Consider the following 24,783-nt stretch of genomic DNA (forward strand, 5'->3'; position numbering starts at 1 on the left):
TTATAAGATAAGACTTAAAAGCAAATCGTATACTTTTAATGGCCTGACATGGATATAAGTAAGTCATATGACTCTATGATAAATGATCTTGTTTGAGATAAGAATATAAAGAGTTTTTGGGATTGTATGAATGAATTACAATTTGCTAAAAAGCAACGCATTGTAATGGATGTAAGAAAATTCAATGTTTTATCTTTATTTCCAAATCAACGAAGTGCAAGACATGTGAGTTATCACAAACAACATAAAGACTTTATCACGGAAAAAGTGACTTGAAGAATTGTATGCTATGATGAAATAGTCTTTCTTAATACCGAATAGAGAACAAATAATAAATATGAAAAATAGTTGACATATAGAATTCCCTGTTTCAATAACTATAAGCCTAGAAGTAATTGTACAAAAAATTTTAAGATATCAATAAATATTAATTTTCATCCAAAATTAATATTAGAGCAATTGGATTAAATTTTCAAATATCAAACATTTGAATTATAAAGGATGATTGAGAACATAGTGAACTATCGTATATATGCCTTACGTGAGATTTTTGAAATTTTCAATACACAATTGTGATAATTTATGTGTATATAATTACAATAGTTAATGTTGTGTTTGATATATCTTTACGATCTGATTAACCATGACATCCAAGAATATCATAGTTGATTTGAATAAAGGCAAAAAACTAAATGAGGGTAACTATAATATATGACATCTAAAGATGCATTTTATCCTAAATGAGTAAGAGGCCTTGTAGGTCACAAATTAGGTTATGGAAAGGCCTTAGTTATGATTCACAATGAGAACATAATGACCTTTTCTGACATTGCTCTTCACATTAAGTTAGAGGATGAGTGTAACAACACTAGTCTAATAGTCTGACCTACTATCAAGATATTGTTCACTTTGGATACAAAGTCCATAATGGTTTTGTTTTTGGGCCTTTTAACCCAAAAAGTGTCTTAACAGTTTAAGAAGCTTACAAACTATTTAACCATTTAAATCTACTATCTCTAACTAATGTGGGATATACAAATAAAGTACAAATATACCCAACATTTCTCTCATACTTTCTTAATGTGAGATTTGCCTAAAGATATCATATACACCCCTTCTTTAAAGACTTGGTGTCTTCGCTGAGGTTTGTCTTACCACCATTCAAGAGAACATACAGAGCCACTCTAATACTATTTGTAGCATCCCTGATCCAATAGCCCAGTTCATTATTAAGATATTGTCCACTCTGAATACACAATCCAATATGGTTTTGCATTTAAGCTTTGCAACCTGAAACGCATCTTAACAGTTTAAGGAGCTCACAGATATTTAACTAGTCAAATCCTCTTACTTTTAACTAATGTGGGATACACAGATAGAGTACAAACAAACCTAATATCTCCCTGGTGCTTTGTCGATGTGAGATTTTTCTAAGTATCATAACCAGTGCCTTGATGTAGTTGGACCAAATGCTTATGCATATGTTGCATTGTTTAGTTTCAAGAGGTTTTTTGGCTTCAAATGTAAGTAGCACAAGTCTGAAAAGAGGAAGGAGATTGTATAAGGCCCTAAGAATAAGAATAGACAATTCAGACAAAAGAAAGGTAAATGTGTTGGAAAGAAGAACAAAACCAAGATGACTTGTTACAATTGTGGCAACAAGGGTAATTTTGCTTATGAATGCATAGAGTTGAAAAAGACTCAAAGCCACAGACCATATAGCTCATGACAGAGGAGCTTTCGTTGAATTATGGAGGAAACAAAATTAATTTATGTAGACAACAAGATGAAAATTGAAGTAAAAAGGATAGATATATGCAAATTAGTTTTTGCAAAGTGGTCAAATCCTATGCTTGCATAAAGTTCTATATGTTTCAGATATTCGGTGAAATTTGGTCTTAGTTATTGTTTTGCTTAATTTAAGGGCCAAATGACTATTTCCCACCCAAGGTTTGATGTTTTCTCAAAAGTCCCCCATTTAACTATGGAAACACTAAATACCCACCCATGGCCGGTTAGATTTAACAAAACCCTAACGCTTGAAAATTTTATCTCTTTTTGCCCCCTTAAACTTTAAAAACTAAAATTTTCTCTCAACCTAAGTTTTAAAAAATGGCAATTTCACCCTAGGGTTTGGTTTTGAAATCTTCGACGACTGTTCTGGCTCCATTGCCGACGACCTCTCCCTCCCGAAGTAGTCTCTCCTTTCGGTGAATGCTTTCCTCCCATTTGGAGGCTCGATCGACGTCAGAGACGCCTTGAGAGACGAAGAACTTCATCAGGAAAGATGAAGTTCTTCGTCTCCCTGGACGAAGACGAAGCCATCATCTTCGTCTGGGAAGACGATCGTCTTCCATAAGAAGACCTTTAGGAAGATGACCGTCTTCCCAGACGAAGACGAAGTTGACGAAGTTTTTCGTCTAGGAAGACGATTGTCTTCCAAAAGAAGACCTCTGGAAAGATGATCGTCTTCCCAAACGAAGACGATGGCTTCATCTTTGTCTGGGGAGATGAAGAACTTTGTCTCCCAAGGCGAAGACGAAGCCGATTGAGCAACCAAATGGGAGGAAAACATTCATTGAAAAAAGAAGCTAGTTCGGGAGGGAGAGGCCGTCGGTAATGGAGCCGGAACGGTCGCTAGAGATTTCAAAATCAAACTCTAGGGTGAAACTGTCATTTTTTAAAACTTAGGCTGGAGGAAAATTTTAGTTTTTAAAGTTTAGGGGGGCAAAATTAGATTATATTTTAGTTTATTTTTAATATTATAGCAAAAATGACGATTTTACCCTTACCACCGTTAGGATTTTGTTAAATCTAACCGGTCATGGGTGGGTGTTTGGTGTTTCCATAGTTAAAGGGTGGAAACTTGAGAAAACATCAAACCTTGGGTGGGAAATAGTAGTTTGGCCTAATTTAAGATATAAGTTCAATTTCTCTAAGAACTATGCTAAAATTTATAATGGTACTGACTTCTATGGATTTGATATTTTGTTGAATGGTTTTATGGTGCTAAATAGGGGTGAACAAAACCGGTTAACCGGTTTTGCAAACCAAACCGAATTTTCGGTTTTATAAAAATTACGAATCAAAACCGAACCGTTTTATACATTAACCGATTTATAACCGAACCGAAATTATTGGATAACCGATCCGAATTTTTGGTTACCCAATTTTGAACCGAATTTTAACAATTAATTTTTCAATTAAGTTTTTAATATGAATTATTTTCTTTTCTAATTTTAGCTTTCACTAAACACTAAAGTTAAGTAAATTTTAAATGATTCCATATTTAATAGAAATGCATACAAATATGATTCAATTGAGTATTAAATTAATTTACAAAATGAATACAAATTAGGAAATTGAAGAAGTATAGATCGGTAACATATTCTTTTCGCATTTTACGTCAATATCTTCAACCTGTAGATAATTAATGAATCAAGAAAGTAAGTTAAAAAAAAATAGCATTAGAAAACTTTATTACACCTAAATATAAATTCAATATCATTCATTTCACATACCAATACGTTGAACATATAGTCAATAAATTTTTTAAACAATAAGTATGTAACTAAATGAACAACACACAAAATAAAAAAATAAAAGAAAACAAAACATACACAAGAACCATAATCAATAAATTTTCAGTCACTAACAAATCACATACCCAGTAGATACTCTTATGAGTCATAAGCCAGTCACTAACAAATCTTATCCCAGTAGATATAAATCTACATAAACATATAGGCAATAATCTAAGAAAACCAAATTTTCATGCTTTTAATAAGAACTTTAGAATTGAATACTCACCTATAAGAGATGTGGCGGTTTGTGGTGGGTTTCAATATCTTTTTGCAAGCCCAAAATCAATGATAAAAATCTGCTGGAAGAATAGAGAAGAGAAAATAATATGGCAGTGAAGATTGTTGCAAGCAAGAATGAAGAAGAGAAAATGAAAAAGAAGAGAAAAGAAGATGAGACGTGTTATCCTTGGTTGCTTGCTTCTTGGACAGCTCTGCAACTGCAACAATTCTGCACACTAGCTGGCTAGGTGGCTGGAGATGTACAAAGAAGGAAAAATTGCAGTAAAGGACGGAAGATAAAAACCTTTTTTCTGTAAATAAACTTTTGACTTTTTATATTAATAAAAAAGGGTAAGTGTCAATTTTTAGGATACATTTTTTATTATTTTTTAAATTTGAAAATTGAACCGGTTATCGATTAACAGATTTTTTAATTTGAGTAAACCGAAAACCGAATCGAATTTTCGGTTTTCTTAATATTTTGACCTAGTAACTGAACCAGTTTTATGGGTAACTTATTTTTCGGTTCGAATATTGGTTCGGTTATTGGAAATTTTTGAACACCCCTAGTGGTAAACACCCTTTATTACACTCTTTAGTTTTTGTTTATTTGTTACTCCTAAAAGTATGTATGTAGATACAAATACATAATATGCTAGATTATGACACAATGACCAAGAAAGAATGAATAGATTAGTCCGTGAAGGTTTATTAGGACTTATCACAAAGCTTGAACTACCTACATGTAAGCATTGTCTTGCTAGAAAAATTACCAGAAAATAAATTAACAAAGCTATGAAAGTTAGACTTCCTTTGCAACTTCTACACTTAGAAATTTGTAATCTTATGAATGTTAAGGCAAAACATGGTGTCTTATATTTCATTACTTTAATAGATGACTATACTTGATTTGGTAATGTCTACTTGATCTCCTATAAGTTAGAAACAATAGGTTGTTTTAGATGTTATATAAATGAGGTTGAGAATCAATTAGATAAAAAAAATTAAAAGTTCTAAAAATTGATCGAGGTCATAAATATTTATCTGAAGAGTTCAGGGAACTATATAATGAAAAAAGAATAATAAGTTAACTAATAATTTCAAAAATTCTACAACATAATAGTGTATGGAAAGAACAAATAAAACTCTATGGGAAATGGTTAGGTTAATGATGGTGCAAGCAAATCTTCCAATATAATTTTGGGTTGAAGTATTATTAACTGCTACCTATATACTTAACCAAATGTCTTTTAAATCAATTACTTCCACTCTTTATCAGTTATGGACAAGTGGAAAACGTGATTTAAATCAATTGCAACCTTGGGGATTAATTACATTTATTCTTGACTCTTCCTATAAATTTGGAAAATTGGGACCAACAAGAAAGATATGTATCTTTATAAGATACTCTAAACACTCCAAAGGATATGTATTCATTAAAGAAGATTCTGATGGAAGACTAATGTAACACCCTTTCTAGAAGTACTGCCCTCTGAAATAAAAAGTCACTAAATTGCCTACTTTGAGCATGCATTTAATTTAAACTCAAAGCATTTGAATAAAACTTCATTTATTAAACTTTATAAAATGACTAAAATGCCCTTTATTAAAACTATCTTGGAAGCGTATAAAAAAATATCCATAAGATAACATAAACTAAAAACATACTAGGTGTAGTCAAATACGTAAATAATCTGAAGTAAAGTTGTCATATGAAACTCTGAGAAAATTGAATGACAAAAATGCCTACAAAATCCTACATCTTCTGACCACTGCTTGTCCTATACCATCACGATCACATGTACCTACACACAAGAAAATATATGAATAAGTGATAAGAACAATCGGTAAGCAGGAGACTCTACTAATAACTTTTACTAAAATCCCTAAAATGCATTTGGTCTCAACCCTTACTATCTTTGTCATTCGAAGTCAGCATTAAGCTCCCTTATAGATAATGATGGGTCCTGTATATTGTTTATGTACTTATATTGTACTTTAGGGACTACCTAGGGTGTATATCTTAACTCTCGGATTGAATGATATTTCACTTGATCACTAAGGAACCACTCCCGTAGATTCTTATCTGATGTGATTATTGTTAGAAATGAGTTGAGCCAAGCCCGAACAAGGCTTGACTCATTTTTGGCTTGTTTTGGTTTGGCCAAGACTTAAACTCGCCGAGCTAACTTAATCACTTGTTCATGTTTGACTCATTTGGTAATTTTATTATTCGTGATCAATTGGCATTAGCTAGGGACCGTGTACACTCGCTCGAGTTTGCACAAGATATTCTACTTGACTCAGTTATTGAGCTCGTATTCCAGGCTCGTTTCAAATTTTGGATTATTTTTAATTGTACAATGATCCATATCATATGCAACCTAATCATTTAGAGAATTAGAAACTTCTTTTATGTCATATTCATATGCAACCTACTTATTTAGAGAAACATATTTAAAGAACTTAACACCAAAAAATTAAACACAATAAAATCAGTATTGTAAGATACATTACTTTATATATATATATATGTTGGAACTTCAAACTCAGTAAAACAATTCAAACATCATTTTAGGCCATTGTCATCCACTTGAAATTGGTAGTTAAGTTCATTTATTTTTTAACAAATAAACAATATCCATGACTCAATAATATTGAAGTATATAAACTCACTTAATATGATATGTATATGTGTATATGTATATATATATATATATATATCTTTTGTTGGAACTTTAAACTCAGTAAAGCAATTCTAACATCATTTCAGACCATTGTCATCTATTTGAAATTGGTAGCTAAGTTTATTTATTTTTTAACAAATAAATTATATCAATGACTCAATGATATTGAAGTATATAAACCCACTTAATATGAGATATTTCAATAGTTGATGAATATTAGAGAATGTACTTATAGAAATATTTATTTGAATATTTTAAACTAAAACTTCTGCAATCGAAAGAAGTACAACAGAAGTAATATTCTGAAGTTGAATTATATATTTTTTGTGGCTAAATGTGGATAAAGGCATATGGATTTTTGAACAATCTTTGTTTGAATAACTTGTATCTTCAAGGCTTTGTACTAAAATTCCCTTTATCAAATGCTTTTCAAAACTCTCAATGCTCTAAATATGGAGAGGACTCATTACAATATACAAAATGTGGGATCATCACAACTCATACCTCATCACCCCAGCCATGAAATTAATCCAAAAAGAAAGGGACTTATATATGAATTGTAACCTTTCTATGACTTTAAATTAGGGTTGGTTGAATTCAATCCAAATATGCAAAAAAAAAAAAAAAAAAAAAAAAAAAAAAAAAAAAAACTGAACCAAATATGCATAAGAAATGGAACTTAATACATAGAATAATACAATGTATATAAGTCATACAAGATGTAGAATAGTATATAAACCATACAAGATACTAAACCATCGAATGCATACTTTGTTGACATTGTCAAACAGTAAAAGTTTGTTAGAGAACCACTGGAACAAACACAAGAGAAATGCCAAAAGTGAGATGAAGCTATGAACAAGCAAAAATGCAATAGAAAACATTGAAGTCGCGACAGCTAAACAAAGACACTATCAATTGTTGATGAGTGACTATGAACAATCATTTGGTTTGGATGGATTGTGTAGTGGCAAACAGAGGCACTTAGGTTTAGTTAACTTTAGGTTTTGTCTTAGGGTTTTTTTTTTTCTATAAATGTTATCAAGAGAAATCTTTGAAAGTGGAAGAAAAGAAAACGCATAGGCAACCTGTGTACAGTGTCGTTTCTTCCAAAATTAAAAAAAAAATTAACCATTTAAGTGAGTCATGATTGGCTTGTGAATTAAGCTCGGTTTGGTTAACTCATGTTTGAGTCTTGACTCATGTTCGTTTTTTGCTTAAAACCTAAGCTCACGTTCATGCTCATGTTTGTTTAGGGTAGGCTCGGTTTAGGCTGTTTCAAGTAAAACTTATTTCAAGCTTGAATAAGTTTGCTTTGAATCTATCCTTAGGTGTGACCTTAATCGATTTAATGGAACATCTAAATTTGAAAACTGTAACTAAAACTATATACTAGGTCAATCAGTTTTAATCTAACACAGGGATTTAACACCTTGGCCATATAAGTAATCTCTCTATTCCATGACACCATCTATATCTTATTTGGGCTCTACTACAAGCAAGTGTCTTACTGTGGGTCTAGTTTCTTTATGCAAACATGCCCTACTACAAGTGGCATAGAGAATGTGTACTCATAATACCCTTTTATAATAATCCTATGATGTCTAGCATGTATGTATCTTGAGCCCTAACTAACTCTTACTTACTCTCGTTTTTACCTAAAAATGTATTCGTGTCATTCTATATCTTTCACCTATAAAAAAAGTACTACTATGTACCTAGAATGTCTATACTATCACTTGAGACGACCTTTAATTCTTTAACCTAGCTCTCTTGCTCTTTTCTTTCTTCTGCCTTATACACACAAGTGTGTATATTTTAATACACGGGGGGTGTGTATACTCACTTTTCTCACACATGACCACTTCTCCATGGCTTCTCTTTGTGTGCTGCTATTTATAAATACACAGGCGTGTATGTTGACATTCACAGACGTGTATTCTTCATATATTTAAATCATTTTCCCTTCTTATTTTCTTCTTGATCGCACTATTTCTTAAGGTTATTCTGGCAACTTTATGCCATACATAATAGTGTTATTGCTACACATAGGAAGTCCGCGTGTTATAATTAACCACTAACTAGTCAACAACATCCAACGATTGTCAGAGCATTGAAAAACATCAATCAAATTCTTTGTGTCCAATACCACACGACTGGTCGAGTCTATAATGCAAAAAATGCTCAGTTTCGAACCCTAATTTGATCCTTACAAACACCTCTTTCAACTAGTAATGTTAGCATATCACATACCTGATTCTATGCCTAATAGATCATCTATATATCACTCAAACTTTTCTATAACTCAAGTACATATATTAACATAAAAACAATGACATAAGATTAACATTATTAACGCAATCGTTCATCATCATTCTCTCATCACTAAAACACATATTTATGATCATCTAAAGCCTCACACATGCTAATTAAAACTAATCATAGTAACATGGAATGACATTTTATATTTAACATATTCATTCATCATAAAATCTTAATAGAAATCATGTCCAATCACATCAATTATCAATATCATCAATCCAAACATAATATGGTGCTTGAATTTGATAACATTTAAAATCCCACAGTCTCAATATGAATCATAAACATAATAGCAGGTCCTACTTACCTTAACTCTACAAAAAATAGTGTACAAACATGCTCTATTCTCTCTAGAATTACGATTGATGGGGTTGCTAAGAAGCATCGCCAGAGCTATCAAATGAAAGTCAGATGACCAAGCTCTATCACACATTCAATTTCTAAGAATTTCATGCATTTAGGGATTCTTAAATAATCCTCCCAAAAATGTAGTGATGTGCCTTATATTAATTGAAAATGTGTTCCATACACATGGACATGTGTCAAGGCACACGAGCATGTGTCACTAAAATTTGAATTTCATGTGAATTCATTTTATTCGGCTGGTATGACAATGACACATGGGGTATGTCTTGCTATACATGATTGTGTGTCATCGAGAACCCATATTTGGACTTTCAAATCATGTTAACTCATGTAAAAAGACTATCTTACCCTTGAGACGTGCTCGTGGGTGTTACAATTAACTAAAATTGAATTAAGAAATGTTACATTCATAGAAGATGTTTTTTCGAATAGGGTGATATTGACAAAAGTCATCATTTATATGAGATGAAAGACAAATGAGAAATAGACATATTTCAATAATCAATAATTAAGTCCCATAAGGTAATACCTTTGTTTGTTATAGATAGAATTCCAATCTATTTTAAATAATAGGGGCGATGATCTTTAATTGCATAGGGTGGTAATCAAAAAGTACCTAAGTGACATTTTAAAATTTTAAATGAGATTTTCATTATCACTTCTCAAGATGATAAAGAACCTAAAACCATAAAATAAACTTTCTCATCTCTTAATAAGGAAAAATGTCATGATATATTGGAAGAAGAGATAAAATCCATGAAAACAAATTAAGTTTGGAGTTTGGTTGACTTCCTACCTAGATGAAAACCCATTGGGAACAAATGAGTTATCAAAATCAAAACATAAATTAGATGACTTAGTAGATAGAAACAAAGCTTGAAGGCTATACCTAGCAAAAAAGTATAGATTATAAAGAAACTTTTTAGCTAGTTGTAAGGTTTACTTTAGTTTATTTAATTCTAGCTATTGTAGCATATTTAGATTTAGAGTTGTATCATATGGATGTGAAAATAACTTTCTTTAATGGAGAGCTTGACAAAGAAATTTACATGAAACAACCTATAAGTTTTATTGTTAAAGGTCAGAAGCATAAAATATGCAAGCTTCAAAGATCAACAAATGGTCTAAAATAGTCATTTGGATAATGGTTTCTAAAGTTTCATAAAGCTATAATGTTTTTATGATTTTAAAATGATTTACCAAAATCATTGCATTTATGTGAAAAATTCTAATGACAAGTTTACAATTTTATCTTTGTATGTAGATATTTTAATAGTTGAAAATGATTTGTAGTCTATGATGAAGATTTGGTTATCTATGAATTTTGACATGAAAGATATGAGTGAGGTAGATTACATATTAGGAATTAAATGCAAAATGGACATTCAAAGAAACTTTTAGCTCTATCACAAAAGCATTATATTTGAAAGATTCTAAAATGGTTCAATATGGCAAACTACAAACCCATTGATACTTTGTGTCAAAAGGCAAATTGTTGAACCAAGAAATGTGTCCAAAAATTCCAGATGAAAGAAGAAAATGGTCTAAAGTACCCTATTCAAATGTAATTAAAAGTCTTATGTATGTTATAATGTGTAAATGTCTAGACATTTATTAAAAGGATATTGAGATATCTAAAAGACATTATAGATTATTGTTTATGTTATCAAAGATTAGATTTGCATTTAGTTGGCTATTCAGATGCCGATTGGGGAGGTGATTTAAACCAATGCAAATCTACTTATGGTTATGCAATCTTACTTCAAAAGGGCGTCATATATTGAAGTAACAAGAAATAGATATGTATAGTCTTATCCACAATGGAAGTCAAGTTTATGGCATGTTCAATGGCTGTGTAAGAAGCTATTTCGTTAAAAAGATTCTTTATGTGTTTGGGTATACAAGACTAATAGTCATCCATTGTGATAATCACGCTATAATAGTTTTTATAAAAGATCCCAAATTTCATAATAGAACCAAACTTATTGACACTTGATATAATTTTGTAAAAGATGTCATTTCCAAGAGGTAAGTGAGTGTACAATATATATTTCTACACATCATATGGTTGTTGATCCTTTGACCATACCTATTCCAAGAGATGTATATCTTACACATACTAAATCTCTTGGATTGCATAGACTATAACTGATATGTGGTTGGGCTTATATATTATACTTATGACATAACATCAAAAACCATGAATTCAAATAGAATTCTTGGTGTTTCATTATACACATCATTTTTTTTATGCTCAACAAGATTAAAAATGTTACATAAGTTATAAATTGACTTTCTCATATAAACAATCACCTTTGGCGCTAGGAAAGTGAGCAAAGATAAAACATATTTCTTGAGAAAAGAATTATTAATGTCAAAATGTTGCCTTGATAATTAGTCAAGATGAGGTCATGGATGGACAGTTTTTACAAATGATCACTTTGAATTTTTCACATCCAAATAACTTGTAAATGTCAGATGTGAGTTCTTAATTGATACCTACAAGTTTGAAGATATTTAAGAACTGAACTTAGTAAATGTCAGATGTGAGTTCTCAATTGATACCTACAAGTTTGAAGATATTTAAGAACTGAACTTAGTCACTTGATATAACAACTAAACTTATATTTGTATAGTGTTTATGTATGACATTTATGAAGAATACACATTGTAGCACATGTTCCATATCACGTGTGCATAGTTTAGCAATAAAGCTAGTGAGTTAATGAATCCCTACTTCCTCACTATGTGAGACTTTCTGAGGTTTATCTCATATTGGTACTCTTACACTTTTTACTATTATTTAATATTTATTCTTAGTTTTTCATTATCTTAGCTTGTTACTTATGAGTATGTATGATTTGGTCTATAAAACATAATTAGAAAAACAACTAAGTTTAAATTAAGAATTTTGAGTTGAAAAGGAAGACTTATTTATTACATGCATCCATTAGTCAATCGATCTTGTCAATCACATATGAGATAAGACTTGATCATAGATTCATAAGGAGATAACATAATTATTTTGAGGGATTAGAAAGATTAGTGTTATCAAGTAAGTCTAAGGTACAATGAGACTAACAATAGATTATCATTTGTTTTGGGTTGAAGCGACTATATTATTCTAAACAGATGCATAGTAATAAACTCTCCAGTGTATATTGCTCATAAGATTACACGACATATTTGCAAGTATGAAATGTACTATTGTATGAGATGTATTGTTGTATGTGATTTTTGTGTTTAAGTAATTTGTTAGGATCTCTCATTATATGTGAGTGTTTTCCATGACGAGTTGACCTGACCTATATTGTAGTAACTACCCATGGTAGTTGAATGGAAGTTAAAAGCTGTTGAACAGTTGAAATGGTCGTTAGGCATATATTTAATATCTAAAAAACTATTGCATTTCATTATCAACACCAAAATACATAACACAAATACAAAAGAACATTAGTTTTTACAAAAACTCATCCCAAAGCAAAAATTAATTCTTACCCAACCTAAGGTTTAGTGTATAAACAAATTCATGGCTATTAATTTTGAAATTTTAAAACATTCATCCATCAATTGTTACCACTAGTCTATAGTATTAGTTAGGGTTGGCAACAAGTTGAGTAGAGCTGAGCCCAAATAGGGCTTGACTCGTTTTCAGCTTGTTTTGAACTAGCTGAGGCATGAGCTCATCAAGCTCACTCAATCACGTGTTCGTATTTAGCTAGCTTGGTAATTTTACTGTTTGTGATTGGCTTGCATTAGATCGGGTTCGCATAAGATATTCATTTCAGCTTCGAGCTCATATTTTAGGCTCATTTCAAATTCTGGATTATTCAAATATACAATGATCTGTATCATATGCAACCTGCTTAAATTTTTTTCTTTTAAAACTTAGGCTCACATTCGTGCTCACGTTCTTTATGGCAAGCTTAACTTGGGCTTGTTTGAACAAGACTCATTTAAAGCCTGAACAAGCTCCCTTCAAATCCAGCTCTATTGTTAGATATGAGGGTAAAAAGGACTTTTTACATAGTATTAAAGTCTCTTATTTTATTAGGCCAAAAGACTTATTCTCACTCAAGGTTTAATTCATTCTCAAACTTTCACTTGTTAAATTTTGAAAACCTAAATACTAATTTATCAATTAAATTTGATTGTTAGTGTTAGGGGTAAAAAGATATTTAATATTTTATTTAAAGAAAGAAAAATTTAATCCATTTTCTTACTTTAGTTTTGAAAACTAACAAATTTCTCTTACCTTAGTTATAAAAAGTTATTTTTTCACCTCCATTATCTGAAGTCTCCATATTTTAGGGTTTACAAATCCCCTTTCAAAGTTTAAAATATTGCACTTACACCTCCAAAAAAAGCTTTCTCTTTTTTCGGTAACCATTTTCCTAATAATTCACTTCAACGTATCATTAACCCTACCATCAATACTCTCTCTCCCTCTTCAATGGTTCTTTGATGCAAAAACCATTCAAAATCAAGTCAAAATAGTCAAACGATGCCGCATGTATTTGTGCGTCAACCAAGTAAAATCTTTTTCTTATTAAGTGTTTTATCACTTATTCTCCTCTTTTTATGTATGCGGATACAAATGATCATGATAGCTACAAGACAAGTGATGGTCAATGAGCATATAGAAGCTACGGGCATTTATGTCATGTTTAATAATATATCAATTTATGTTGTTCACACTTTATTTTGATGTACTAGCTACACACCCTATGTTATTTAATTATTATTTATTTACAATTGGATATCTTTTAACATGTTTCCACTTATTGACAATAAAGGGTATTTTAGTAATTATGAAATTATAATAAAATCTATGTAATTGATTCATAAGCATTTAAATGTTTTAAAATGTATGTATGTTCAGTAGTCAAATTAGTGACATCTTCCTTTAGAAGGTAGTTCTTATAAAAGGGGGTGTTATAGTTGTTGAAAAGACAAAAAAATCTTTAAGTTAAATAACACTTTACACAAAAATTTTATTAAATCATTGTTTGCACTAAGGGTGGATTCGATTAGCTTGAGCTCAACTTGGTCACTGTTCATGTGAGTCTGAGCTAAAGACAGCTCGAACTGAAGCTTACTAGCTAGTAAGTTGTTTACGAGCTCGACTTGAATAGGCTTAACGAGCCCAAGCTGAGCTTGACGAGTTGCAGGTATCCTATTCAAAATATATGTGTTTTTTTCCTTCATACTAGCTAAAAAAACCAAAATCCATCATCTTTCCTTATATATTCATAAGTTCCAAAATAAGGACTACAACTAGACCTTACAACTTTGGTAGTTTGAAAATTGTGATATAATATCATTAGTAGGTGGTCCTCAGTGAGAGTTGAATCTCTAGCCTCTCGTTTAAATCAAATTTCTTAACCACTCAAACTAACCCTTCAAAGTTAGAAAGGAAAAGTTAATTGGTAGGCCAAAGAAAGACTAACATTAATTGATTGTCCAATGTATTACTTCATAGTATTGTTTCCATCCAAGGAACACTTACAGAACTCCTCAGTTTCTACAAAACTGCAATAAGGTTAGCTTAAAACAATAACAAATATATTTTATGGATTGCTAGGATATGTATGGAGTAATGGAAACAAATTGAAGAATTGAAATTGCTACAAATCAAGGGAAGAATCACTTGCACAATATGAACCCGAAATTGTAAAAAGTCAATTAAAATGACATCATCCCTTCAGTATGCATTGAAGTTGCTAATAATAAACAAGTGTAAACAAAATCAGCACAATCAAATCCAAAAGAAATTATACATAAAAGTGTGGTTGTAGATACGATAACAATGAAACAAAATATAGCCATTTTACTACAAACTTTAATTTTATTCAACATTTTCTTCAAAATCAGAAACTAAAATAATGATTTTAGAACTTCCAATATTCATAACACACAATTGAAGCATATAAAACCAATAGAATAGAAAATGGATAGTAAAAGGACATCTTGATAAGAATTTTCTTTTCTTGACATATCACTATTGATAAACCACCCATCATAGAATATAGAGCTATTTTATGAAGACTTACAACTACAAACAAAAGATATTGCCCACATAAAAGAATCTCAAGAACCAAATTGATTAAATTATAGTCACAAAACTCTAATAAAGAAAAGATATCTCCCAGTTAAACATTCCTAAACTAAATGATAGTAGTAGACTATTCTCATTGAAGGCTACTGTGCAGATAAAATACTTACGTTGTCTTGATGAATTTCTTTGATTATTTCATCCAGTTGAGCATCACCAGGACCAAACTGTTGGCAAACCTGTTGAAGTTCATCAATGGTTATGTAACCACTATCATCTTTGTCAAAATAGATGAAGGCTGCAATTAAATTCTCTTCTCTCTCTATCTTATTTAAGTGCAAGGTAGCAACAATGAATTCATGATATTTCAGCATTCCTTCATTGTCCATATCAACCTACCAAAGTTCCATATATAAGAATTTAGTAAATCCAATGTGGTTATGTCATAAATAATAAACGAAAGAATTACACTCAATCTATTAGAAAAGGGTAAAACTTTTACATCATACCAGCTAAATTTCTATCCCTTGCAATGCACTGGAAAATTTGAAACTAAGTATTAAAACATTACATAATAGAAGTTCAAGTACCAAATACCCTCAATTGCTTTAAGCATCAAAAGCAAGATAATAATCAAAGACTCATTTGGGATATATGAAAGAGATTATAACAACTAACAAATTCTATTCAAAGCCATTTTACAAGAAGCCAGTAGATACTCATTCCTTCTTAAATGAAATTTAATCTAATCTTGAATAAACTAACTTGACAATAATATCAAAATATATATAACACAAAAAGAGACCATATTATCACTTTACATCAATTTAGTTGCCATTTCATATTATAAATATATCTATCCTGCTCTCATTAAAAGATTTATACATCTAATATTACACAAACTACCATTTTAGAGGTTCAAAACAAATGATTAGCTAAGGAATATAAATTATGTAACAAAAACATATACCAAGAGCAAAGACAGAATCCTTAAATCTTTTAGTAGAAGTTTGAACAATACATCATAAATTGACCCAACTAGATAAGCTACATCTGTAGAAAGACCCACTGGCATCTATTAATTTAATCCATTTAAGCCACAAATCAAGACTCCTTGCCTCTGTTTCAATAATGCGTAGATGATACTGCAACAAAAAACATCTATTTAAAATTTCAAAACAAAGGATGTTAAAGAATCAAGAATACAGTTAATCATCCATTTAAATAAGCACAATAACAAATCAACCCTAATTAGCACAATAACAACACAATAGTAAGCCAACAATATAAAAAACCAAGTATGATAAAACCCCCAATTTAGAAACCTTGATTCCAAAGTTAGGGTTCAATAAATTCAAGTAAAAAATTAACAAACTCAAAGTAAAAAAATGGAAAAACACAAACCTGAAATGTCCTTATGTCGTTGTCATTGTCGCGGTTGCCAAACTTGTTGCCATCAAATTCCCGCTTGCTGGACAAATAGAAGCTAGAAGTATTCCAACACTAAAATCTTCTATTGCTACGTGACTAGACTTGAATTGATGAATTATTTAAACTCGAAAGTTAGATGGAGTCTATTGGAATCGACATTGTTGACGAAAAAAAGAAGCCAAAACTGAAGATTAAGGGTAGGGCTAAAGTTTAGAAACTGAAGACTATGAGAGAGACGCACGAATGAGATTTCATATATAAATAAACAAAGTCAAAACTTTGTTTACTATTCATTTAATCTAAAACGACAACCCTGGTTTGTGCCTTTAATTTATATTAATTTTAATTAAAAATAATAAAAAAATTTAAACTATTGATATGAGTATCAATAACATTTAATTGTAGGTTTGAGATGAGCTATAAATTTTAAAATATTATGGGTGTTAAAAAGATTTTAGGGGATTTTTGAAAATTTAAAAAAAGTTTAGGGTGTTTTCAAAAATTTTAAAATTTTAATATATCTCTCAATAGTTTCAAAAATGACAGTTAAACCTCGAAGAATTAAATAAAGCGTAACAAATTAAGAGTATAAATTTCATATTATAAATTATTGAGGCTATAATTATATTTTTAAAAAATTTGGAGTTAAAGGTGTGTATAGTCCAGTTTGGTGCACTTTAAAAGTTTTTTCAAATCAAACTGAAAAAATTGTTAAAAAATTTTTCAAAAGAAACCAAACTATTTTAAGTTTTACACCAAACCAAATCAAATTAAAAAAATACAGTTCATTCTGGTTTGAATTACAGTTTTAATATATTAAAATTATTGACTTCTAAATATATATTATTTAATAAATTTAATTGAATTATAGTATTTTAGAACATAATATAAACATGTAAAATAAATATGAAATATATATACAATATACATGTAAAAAAATGACAAAATAAATATAAAAACAAATAAATGGTATATTTAATTGCTTAATGAAAAATTTTGTCAAATATAATTATCAATATATATTAAAAGAAAATATGGTGTATATTTTGGTTCAGTTTAAAAATCACTCAAACCACACCCAAAACTTAAAATTGTTTTTTAAAAATTTATCAACTCAAACCAAACCATTTTACAAATCAAATTAAACAAAACTTTAATTTTTAAGCAGTTTAATCTAGTTTTACGATTTGAAATGAATTATGCATACTCTAGTATGGGGTAAACGTATAATATAAAGAGAATATTCATCTGCCCTTAGTAAGTTTTAAAAATTCACATTTACATTCTCACAATGCTCTTTGTAGTCCAATCTAAGAAAGGTGTAATTATAATATTTTAAATTTTGGAGACAAAATGATAATTAATTACATCCTCATTATAATATTTAGACAATATTACATAAATTTTATTTGACTGTTAAGAGTAACAATTGATTTTGACAAATGGATGTGAAAATTACTTTTTCAAATTTAAAGTGTCAGAATCATTATTTTATCAAATCTTGGGATGGAAAAAGCACCTACGTTAACCTAATTTGAATTTTGTGAAACTAGTTATCTATATGATTCGATCTTGCATGGTAAAACTAGTAGCACTTTCACCATCAAACAAAATTGAGCACAATATAATCTTGATTGAATTCTATACTACGAGAAATGCAACGTTCATATCCAAAGGATTTTAATATAAACTTTTTGCAAAAGAAATTTTCATTATATTTTGATCTAAAGCCAAATCTGTACTAAAATTGGTGTTGTGAAAAAAAGAAAGGTAATAGAAATTTTTTATGATAAAATGTTGTGCAGTCAAGATTTCTCTTTGAATAATTTATAGATGTGACTCTCAGGGGTGACCAACAATTAACAGATAAGTATTGCTCTAGCTCATAGTTTACAAAAGAAGACTCGATTACAATATAATTTCTTGTAAAAGCTAATATCAATAAACAAAAACCAAATCTGCCATGACCTTTATAATCCATCAAACATTAAATAATTATTTCATATTATCAAGGAATTTCTCTCCTCAATTTTGGAAATCGTAATTGAAGTGCAATTACTCCTCCACCATATCAAGATCATGATGACACTAATCAAACCACTTACAATCACGCTACGTAATGCAATTATGCATGTAACCCTAACTTGCACCACGATAAATTGTTAACAATGGGAAAAAGGAAGGGCGTTAAGCTAAGACACACATAGCTATAGTTTCACATTGTCTCTATATCACCTCTTTGTAATCTCTCATTATTTCAATATTGTGGATGTAAACTCTTGGATTTTTTAGTAGAACTACATTAAAAATGACTTTGTACTTTATTTACTATGTCTTTTCATATTCTTGAATTCAAATGCCTTTGGACTTTATATACTTCTCATTAGTACAAATTTTTACACCAACAATTTGGCATTAGAAAGATTACCCATCACAAGCTCTTTTATTTTCCATTAGCAATGTTTTTTTCTCAAATCCAATTGAACCCTTCTCTGATGACATCCCATGAATTAAGAGTTATCAAGTTTGGGACTGCTACCAATTGCACAAGTGAAGGTAATCCTAATCACATCTCTTTACCTCTAATAGATAATCCCATTATTGAGGAGCAACAATGCTGCCTTGACAAAGCCTAAAAGGGCGTTAGGCCCTACCAATAGTCAATGTGATGTTCTATGCCTTACATATGAGTTATCTAAATCCCTTTGAGGCATAATGATAAATAACCCCAAAGGTGATGGGTTAGTCCTCTATTTGATGTGTAACAGAAAATTCACGTAACGATTTTGTTTTACCCTACTAAGACACCAATGTTCTATGTCCATACATGAAATCATAGGACAACGTGTTCACCCATGACGTGCCAATTATAATAAGTCACATCATAATAGGGATAACTTTTAGCATGTAGGATATGTTACACATCTATGCGATAATAATCCAAAATATGCTCAAAATAACTTGTGTTGAGATAATATGTCTGTAAATAGCCTAAGGTTGACAACTAGTGTGTATCTAAGAATTTTGTGTATACTAAAATTCTAGAGATTTTGTTAAATACGCTCATATTAGTTTTTTGTTTTAGTCATATTAGTTTCCTGTTTTGGCTCCATGTATTAGGAAAGTCTGGTCTATTTTAGGAAATCTTGGCTGATTAAGTGTAGGCTGTCAATTTTGTTCTATATTCGTTTCGATTGCTCCTAACTTTACTAAATATCTTAAAATCATAAAAATAAATATAAAATAAGAAAATATCACAAAAAAACCTTAAAATTAACAAAATCTAACTAAAATACAGAAATACCATGAAATAAACTTAAATTTAAATAAAACTAATAATATTCTAACTAAAGTACAACCTAAAAACCTAAAAACTAGAAACTAAATGTGTGTAAATTATGCATACAACATAGATTCAACAAATAAACATTAATTTTAATCCAAAAATTGAACTGAAACAATTTTTATACGCGGAAAAATTTTGAATATTATTTAGATAAAACAATATTGTTTTATCAATAAATTATGAACTCGATCCATGAATTCGAGCCATATATTTGAACAATTAATTTAAATAATTAATCTAAATTGAATCGAATTACAAATTCAAATTATTGATTTGAAATATAAAATTAAATTAAACTCAAACTGAATCGAATTAAGTTATTTTTTATTCAAATTAAACATAAATTAAACCTAATTTTGATTTAATAAATTTAAATTAAATTATTTCTTATTTAAACTAAATTCAAATCAAATTATATTTAAGCTTAACCCCGTCGGAATCCGCTTTTATTAAAGACGGAGGCGAGCAACGAGAAGCCTTATTTTTATTTAATTTTTATTTAATTTTTAAAGTCTACTCTGTCAACCTCACTCTCTCTCTCTTTCTCTAAGTCTCTCTCCCTCACACATCTGTTTCTTTTTTTTTTTTCATCTGCTAGGAAAATTCTGCTCGCCGAAAGAGCAAAGAGAGAGAGTTCTTGCTTCAACTTCAGCTCCCATTCTCAAAATGCCAACACAACCACAACAAATCCGCCATCATTCTTACTACCCTACAACGTCGTCTTCTTCCTCCTCTTCTTCCGCCTCCTTAAAAGGCTGTTGCTGCTGCCTCTTCCTCCTCTTCTCCTTTATTGCTCTCCTCATCCTAGCCATTGTCCTTATAGTAATCCTCGCCGTCAAACCGAAGAAGCCCCAGTTTGATCTCCAGCAAGTTGGCGTGCAGTACATGGGCATCTCCGCACCCAATCCCACCTCCCTGGACCCTACCACCACCACCACCACTGCCAACTCTATCTCCACTGAAACGGCGTCGCTTTCCCTCACAATTCACATGCTCTTTACCGCCGTTAACCCAAACAAAGTGGGCATCAAGTACGGGGAGTCCAAGTTCACGGTAATGTACCAGGGGATTCCCTTGGGTAAAGCTTCGGTACCGGGGTTCTACCAGGAGGCTCACAGTGTGAGAAACGTAGAGGCCACCATCGCCGTTGACCGAGCGAATTTGTTGCAGGCAGATGGTGCTAATTTAATCAGAGACGCCTCTTTGTATGACCGCGTTGAGTTGAGGGTTTTGGGTGATGTTGGCGCTAAGATCCGCGTCATGAACTTCGATTCTCCCGGCGTTCAGGTAACTTGTTGCTTCAAATCTGGAGTTTTTGAAAGATAGAATTTGTGGTTTATATTAAGATTATGTTGCTTTATTTATTTATTATTTTACCATTTCAATTTTAATTTTTGTTTGTGTTTTGGGTTTAGTTGAAAGTTTGCAGAGGAACCCACTAAGTATTGTTCCCATTCTCAGAATGCGTTTTGGTAAACTTAGTGAAGAAGGTCATTTTTTCTTCTTTGGATACTTTGGGTTCATGCCCCCACTGAACTCATTCTACCTTGGAACATTAACACCGCTTATTTAAAACAAAACTAATAAAAATATTCTAATTCCAAACATTATCACCAGTTTTATTTTATTTCATCAGCCCCACTGCCCTCTTCTTTGTTCTTTCTATGGCCACTCTTTCTTATTTTGCACGACTAAATCCATTTAGCTTAAAACTTATCAATGAAATTCAAAGCATGAATATATTCACTTGTTGCCATTCATTTGCTCTCAATTCTATGGCAATTGCTTAATGGGGATGAGCGGTGGTTTTTAGAAGTTTCCTCACCAGAAAGTGGTAGCTTTGGGTAGTTTTCTTTGGGTTTTTATACAAATTTTGGTGGCATTAGTATTGGCATTATTTTGGTTTTGGTAATGCTCATTAATGCCGACATTTTAGTCTTAACTAAAAAGCATCAAGTGAAAAGAAGGCAAATTAAAGGTTTTCGTTACTTCAATAACGATGCTGGTAATTGGTTTATTTTCACGCAGTTTTTATACCACACCAGTACCAATGGCCTTAATCTTAAGTTGAGCAAGATATTTTTAATTAATTAATTAATTATTTCTATTCATTTATATTATCAAATACCCTTCAAATTAATCGTAGTATTTTTTTGTGACAAATTTGATGGTCATTTATACATCCTGTTTAAAGACTCATTTTAAAATGTGGAATATATTTCCAAACTCATGCTACCCATGTAAGGCATTTTTAATGCGTTTGTTTTCTTTTTGCTTTTGAAACTAGCATTTTCAAGGAATGGCATTAGAATTTTATTTTCTGTTTTTTCTTTTATAAGCAATCTTCTTGAATTTTGCTTGATTTACCCAGAAATATATAGAAATTTAGAAAAATGATGGTGTAGCATTGGATTGTTAGGCATTATGAAAGTATTTATAGGAATTAGTTTTTGTGATAGGTTCAAAGTGGAAAAAAACAAAATTGGAGGAAAAAACTATTTGGGTTTTTCAACCAATGTCAATTTTGGGTGACTAGTGGGTCCTTATAATTTAAAATAGTGGAAGCAATTTCTCAATCCTTTCAAGAGCCTTTAACATGTTTTGTTGAAATTCTAGTCATTTCCTTTAGCGTTAGTGTTGACTCTATGTATTGATTTATTTAGATAAGCTTCATTTTCATTTGATGTGGTAGTCATTTTTCATTTTGTAAGATATATGACAAATTTTATTAACTTACTGACTAAATTAATTTTTATAACATATTTATATTATGAAATGAATTTTTTAATGATTTGTGAAATCCCTATTCAAATTTTAAGGAATAGTGGGTAAAAAGAGGTCCAAATTCAATTGAATAATTAATATTAATATACAAAATCTTAACAACACCAATATTAGATGACATTAAATTTTGGGTTCTAACCCTTTAAGATTACTTGTAGGATAATATGATAAGTGATTTTATTGTTATAAATGTATATATATATATATATATATATCATGGTTGTAAAGTCCCAACCTTTTACTAATTTGTGGATAGTGAGAATGAGATGCATCATTCTAGTAGGAAAGAAAAGAAAATGGAGGGGACAATTATTTAGCATTATTGAATTCCTAAAAAGACAGAATAAGTCATGGTGTGTTCCCAATGATAATTTAAATTATATTACGTTATAATATTATGCCAAAGGACTATTTTCCACCCCAAGTTTCGAAGTAATCCTAAAAATATATTTATGACAGATAAAAAATTTAAATATCTATTTATAAATTAATAAAAATTTTTATTAGAAAGAGGAATAAAATTATCATTTTTTTAAATCTTAAAATCTTATAAATTTATATAATTTTCTTTTCTTAGTTTGAAAAATAAACGTTTTTATTTTTAGGATTAAGTTTTGAGAATTGACATTTTTTTCTTTTAAATTTCTTGGCGAATTGCTCTCTCCATCTCACTGATGGCTCTCCCTTTGATGTCTTCTCCTCATTTGAAGCCCTATCCCTCTGGTTGGATTTCGTTTGAACAACACTTTCGTTCATTGGAAAATTGCTTGAAAATTAAAAAGAGGAAAAATATTATTTTTCGAAACTTAATTGTAAGAGAGAAATGTTAATTTTTTAAAACATGGAGGGGAATGAAATGTTATAAATTTTTAGTGTTTTAAACTTTAAGGAAAAAATAATGATTTTTTCAACAAAATTTTTTAACATAAATTAGTTTATAAATGGATGTTTAAGTTTTTTAATTAATATAAGTGTGCTTTTGAGATTAGATTAAAATTTGAGTGAAAAATAGTTATTTGGCGTATAATATTATTAGTAGAATTGAATATTTGCTCTTTGGGTGTTTATTTATTTAAGTTGAATGTTGGAATTAACAAATGGGAATGAACAGGTATCCGTGGATTGTGCAATTGTGATAAGTCCGAGGAAGCAGTCTCTCACCTACAAGCAGTGTGGGTTTGATGGTTTGAGAGTGTAGTTGATGGGAAGTGACATTTTATTGTTATTATTATTTTTACAATTGATAATTTCAAAAAAAAAGAAATTATTTTCCAAGTTTCTCCGAAAGTGAGAGTGAGAAGTTATAAAAAAAAAAAAAAAAAAGCAAAAAGGGCTCTTCTCACATGGAGTATTAGTAAAGTAAAGGTCGTGAAGATGATGATTCAGAAGATTCTTGATACCTAATCTCATCGATTGAATTTTCCAACTCGTTTTTTTTATATTGGTTTCTTATGTTGGAAGGAAAATATGCTAACTACCTGCAAAGTCCCATGTGAACTGAATCTCATTTTGTCTGACTATTTCCCAGTCCTCTCTCTCTCTCTCTCTTCATCTTCTTGTGTCAGCTTTCAGAAGTGATATATATATATATATATTTGTTAGGTATATATGTTGTTGTTGCAATAAAGTAGATTAAAGTGAAACAGTAATTGGGAAAAGCAATGATAGACTAAAACCCCGACACGTTGTGAAAATAATTGTTCACGCATAAAACCTTATTTGGCATTGTTTTCACGCGTCACTCAGTCTAATAAATAATAATCACGCAATTTGAAAATTGTTTACTTTTTATTCCTTTGGTCTGATTTTTCATACAACTTAGAAATTTCGCTCTTAGTGTAAAATATAACTCAACTTTTGAAAAATTAATAAAATTATGTATACTTAATTTAGATATATAAATATATATATTTATATATATTATTATATAATTAGATGATCTTAAATTAATAATAAAATAATATCTAATTATTAGATGATGTATATGAG

General features: G+C 30.3%; 1 protein-coding gene across 1 annotated transcript; it reads left to right on the forward strand.

Moving 5' to 3' along the window:
• The first annotated feature begins 20,502 nt into the window (after positions 1-20,502).
• LOC123192487 lies at positions 20,503-24,345 on the forward strand. The gene is made up of 2 exons (XM_044605066.1): positions 20,503-21,297; positions 23,906-24,345. Exons 1-2 carry the CDS (start codon positions 20,677-20,679, stop codon positions 23,990-23,992), a joined length of 708 nt encoding a protein of 235 aa, XP_044461001.1. The 5' UTR covers positions 20,503-20,676; the 3' UTR covers positions 23,993-24,345.
• The last annotated feature ends 438 nt before the right edge of the window (positions 24,346-24,783 follow it).

The sequence above is a fragment of the Mangifera indica genome, chromosome 12 (genome assembly GCF_011075055.1).
Source record: "Mangifera indica cultivar Alphonso chromosome 12, CATAS_Mindica_2.1, whole genome shotgun sequence".
Taxonomy (NCBI): Eukaryota; Viridiplantae; Streptophyta; class Magnoliopsida; order Sapindales; family Anacardiaceae; genus Mangifera; species Mangifera indica.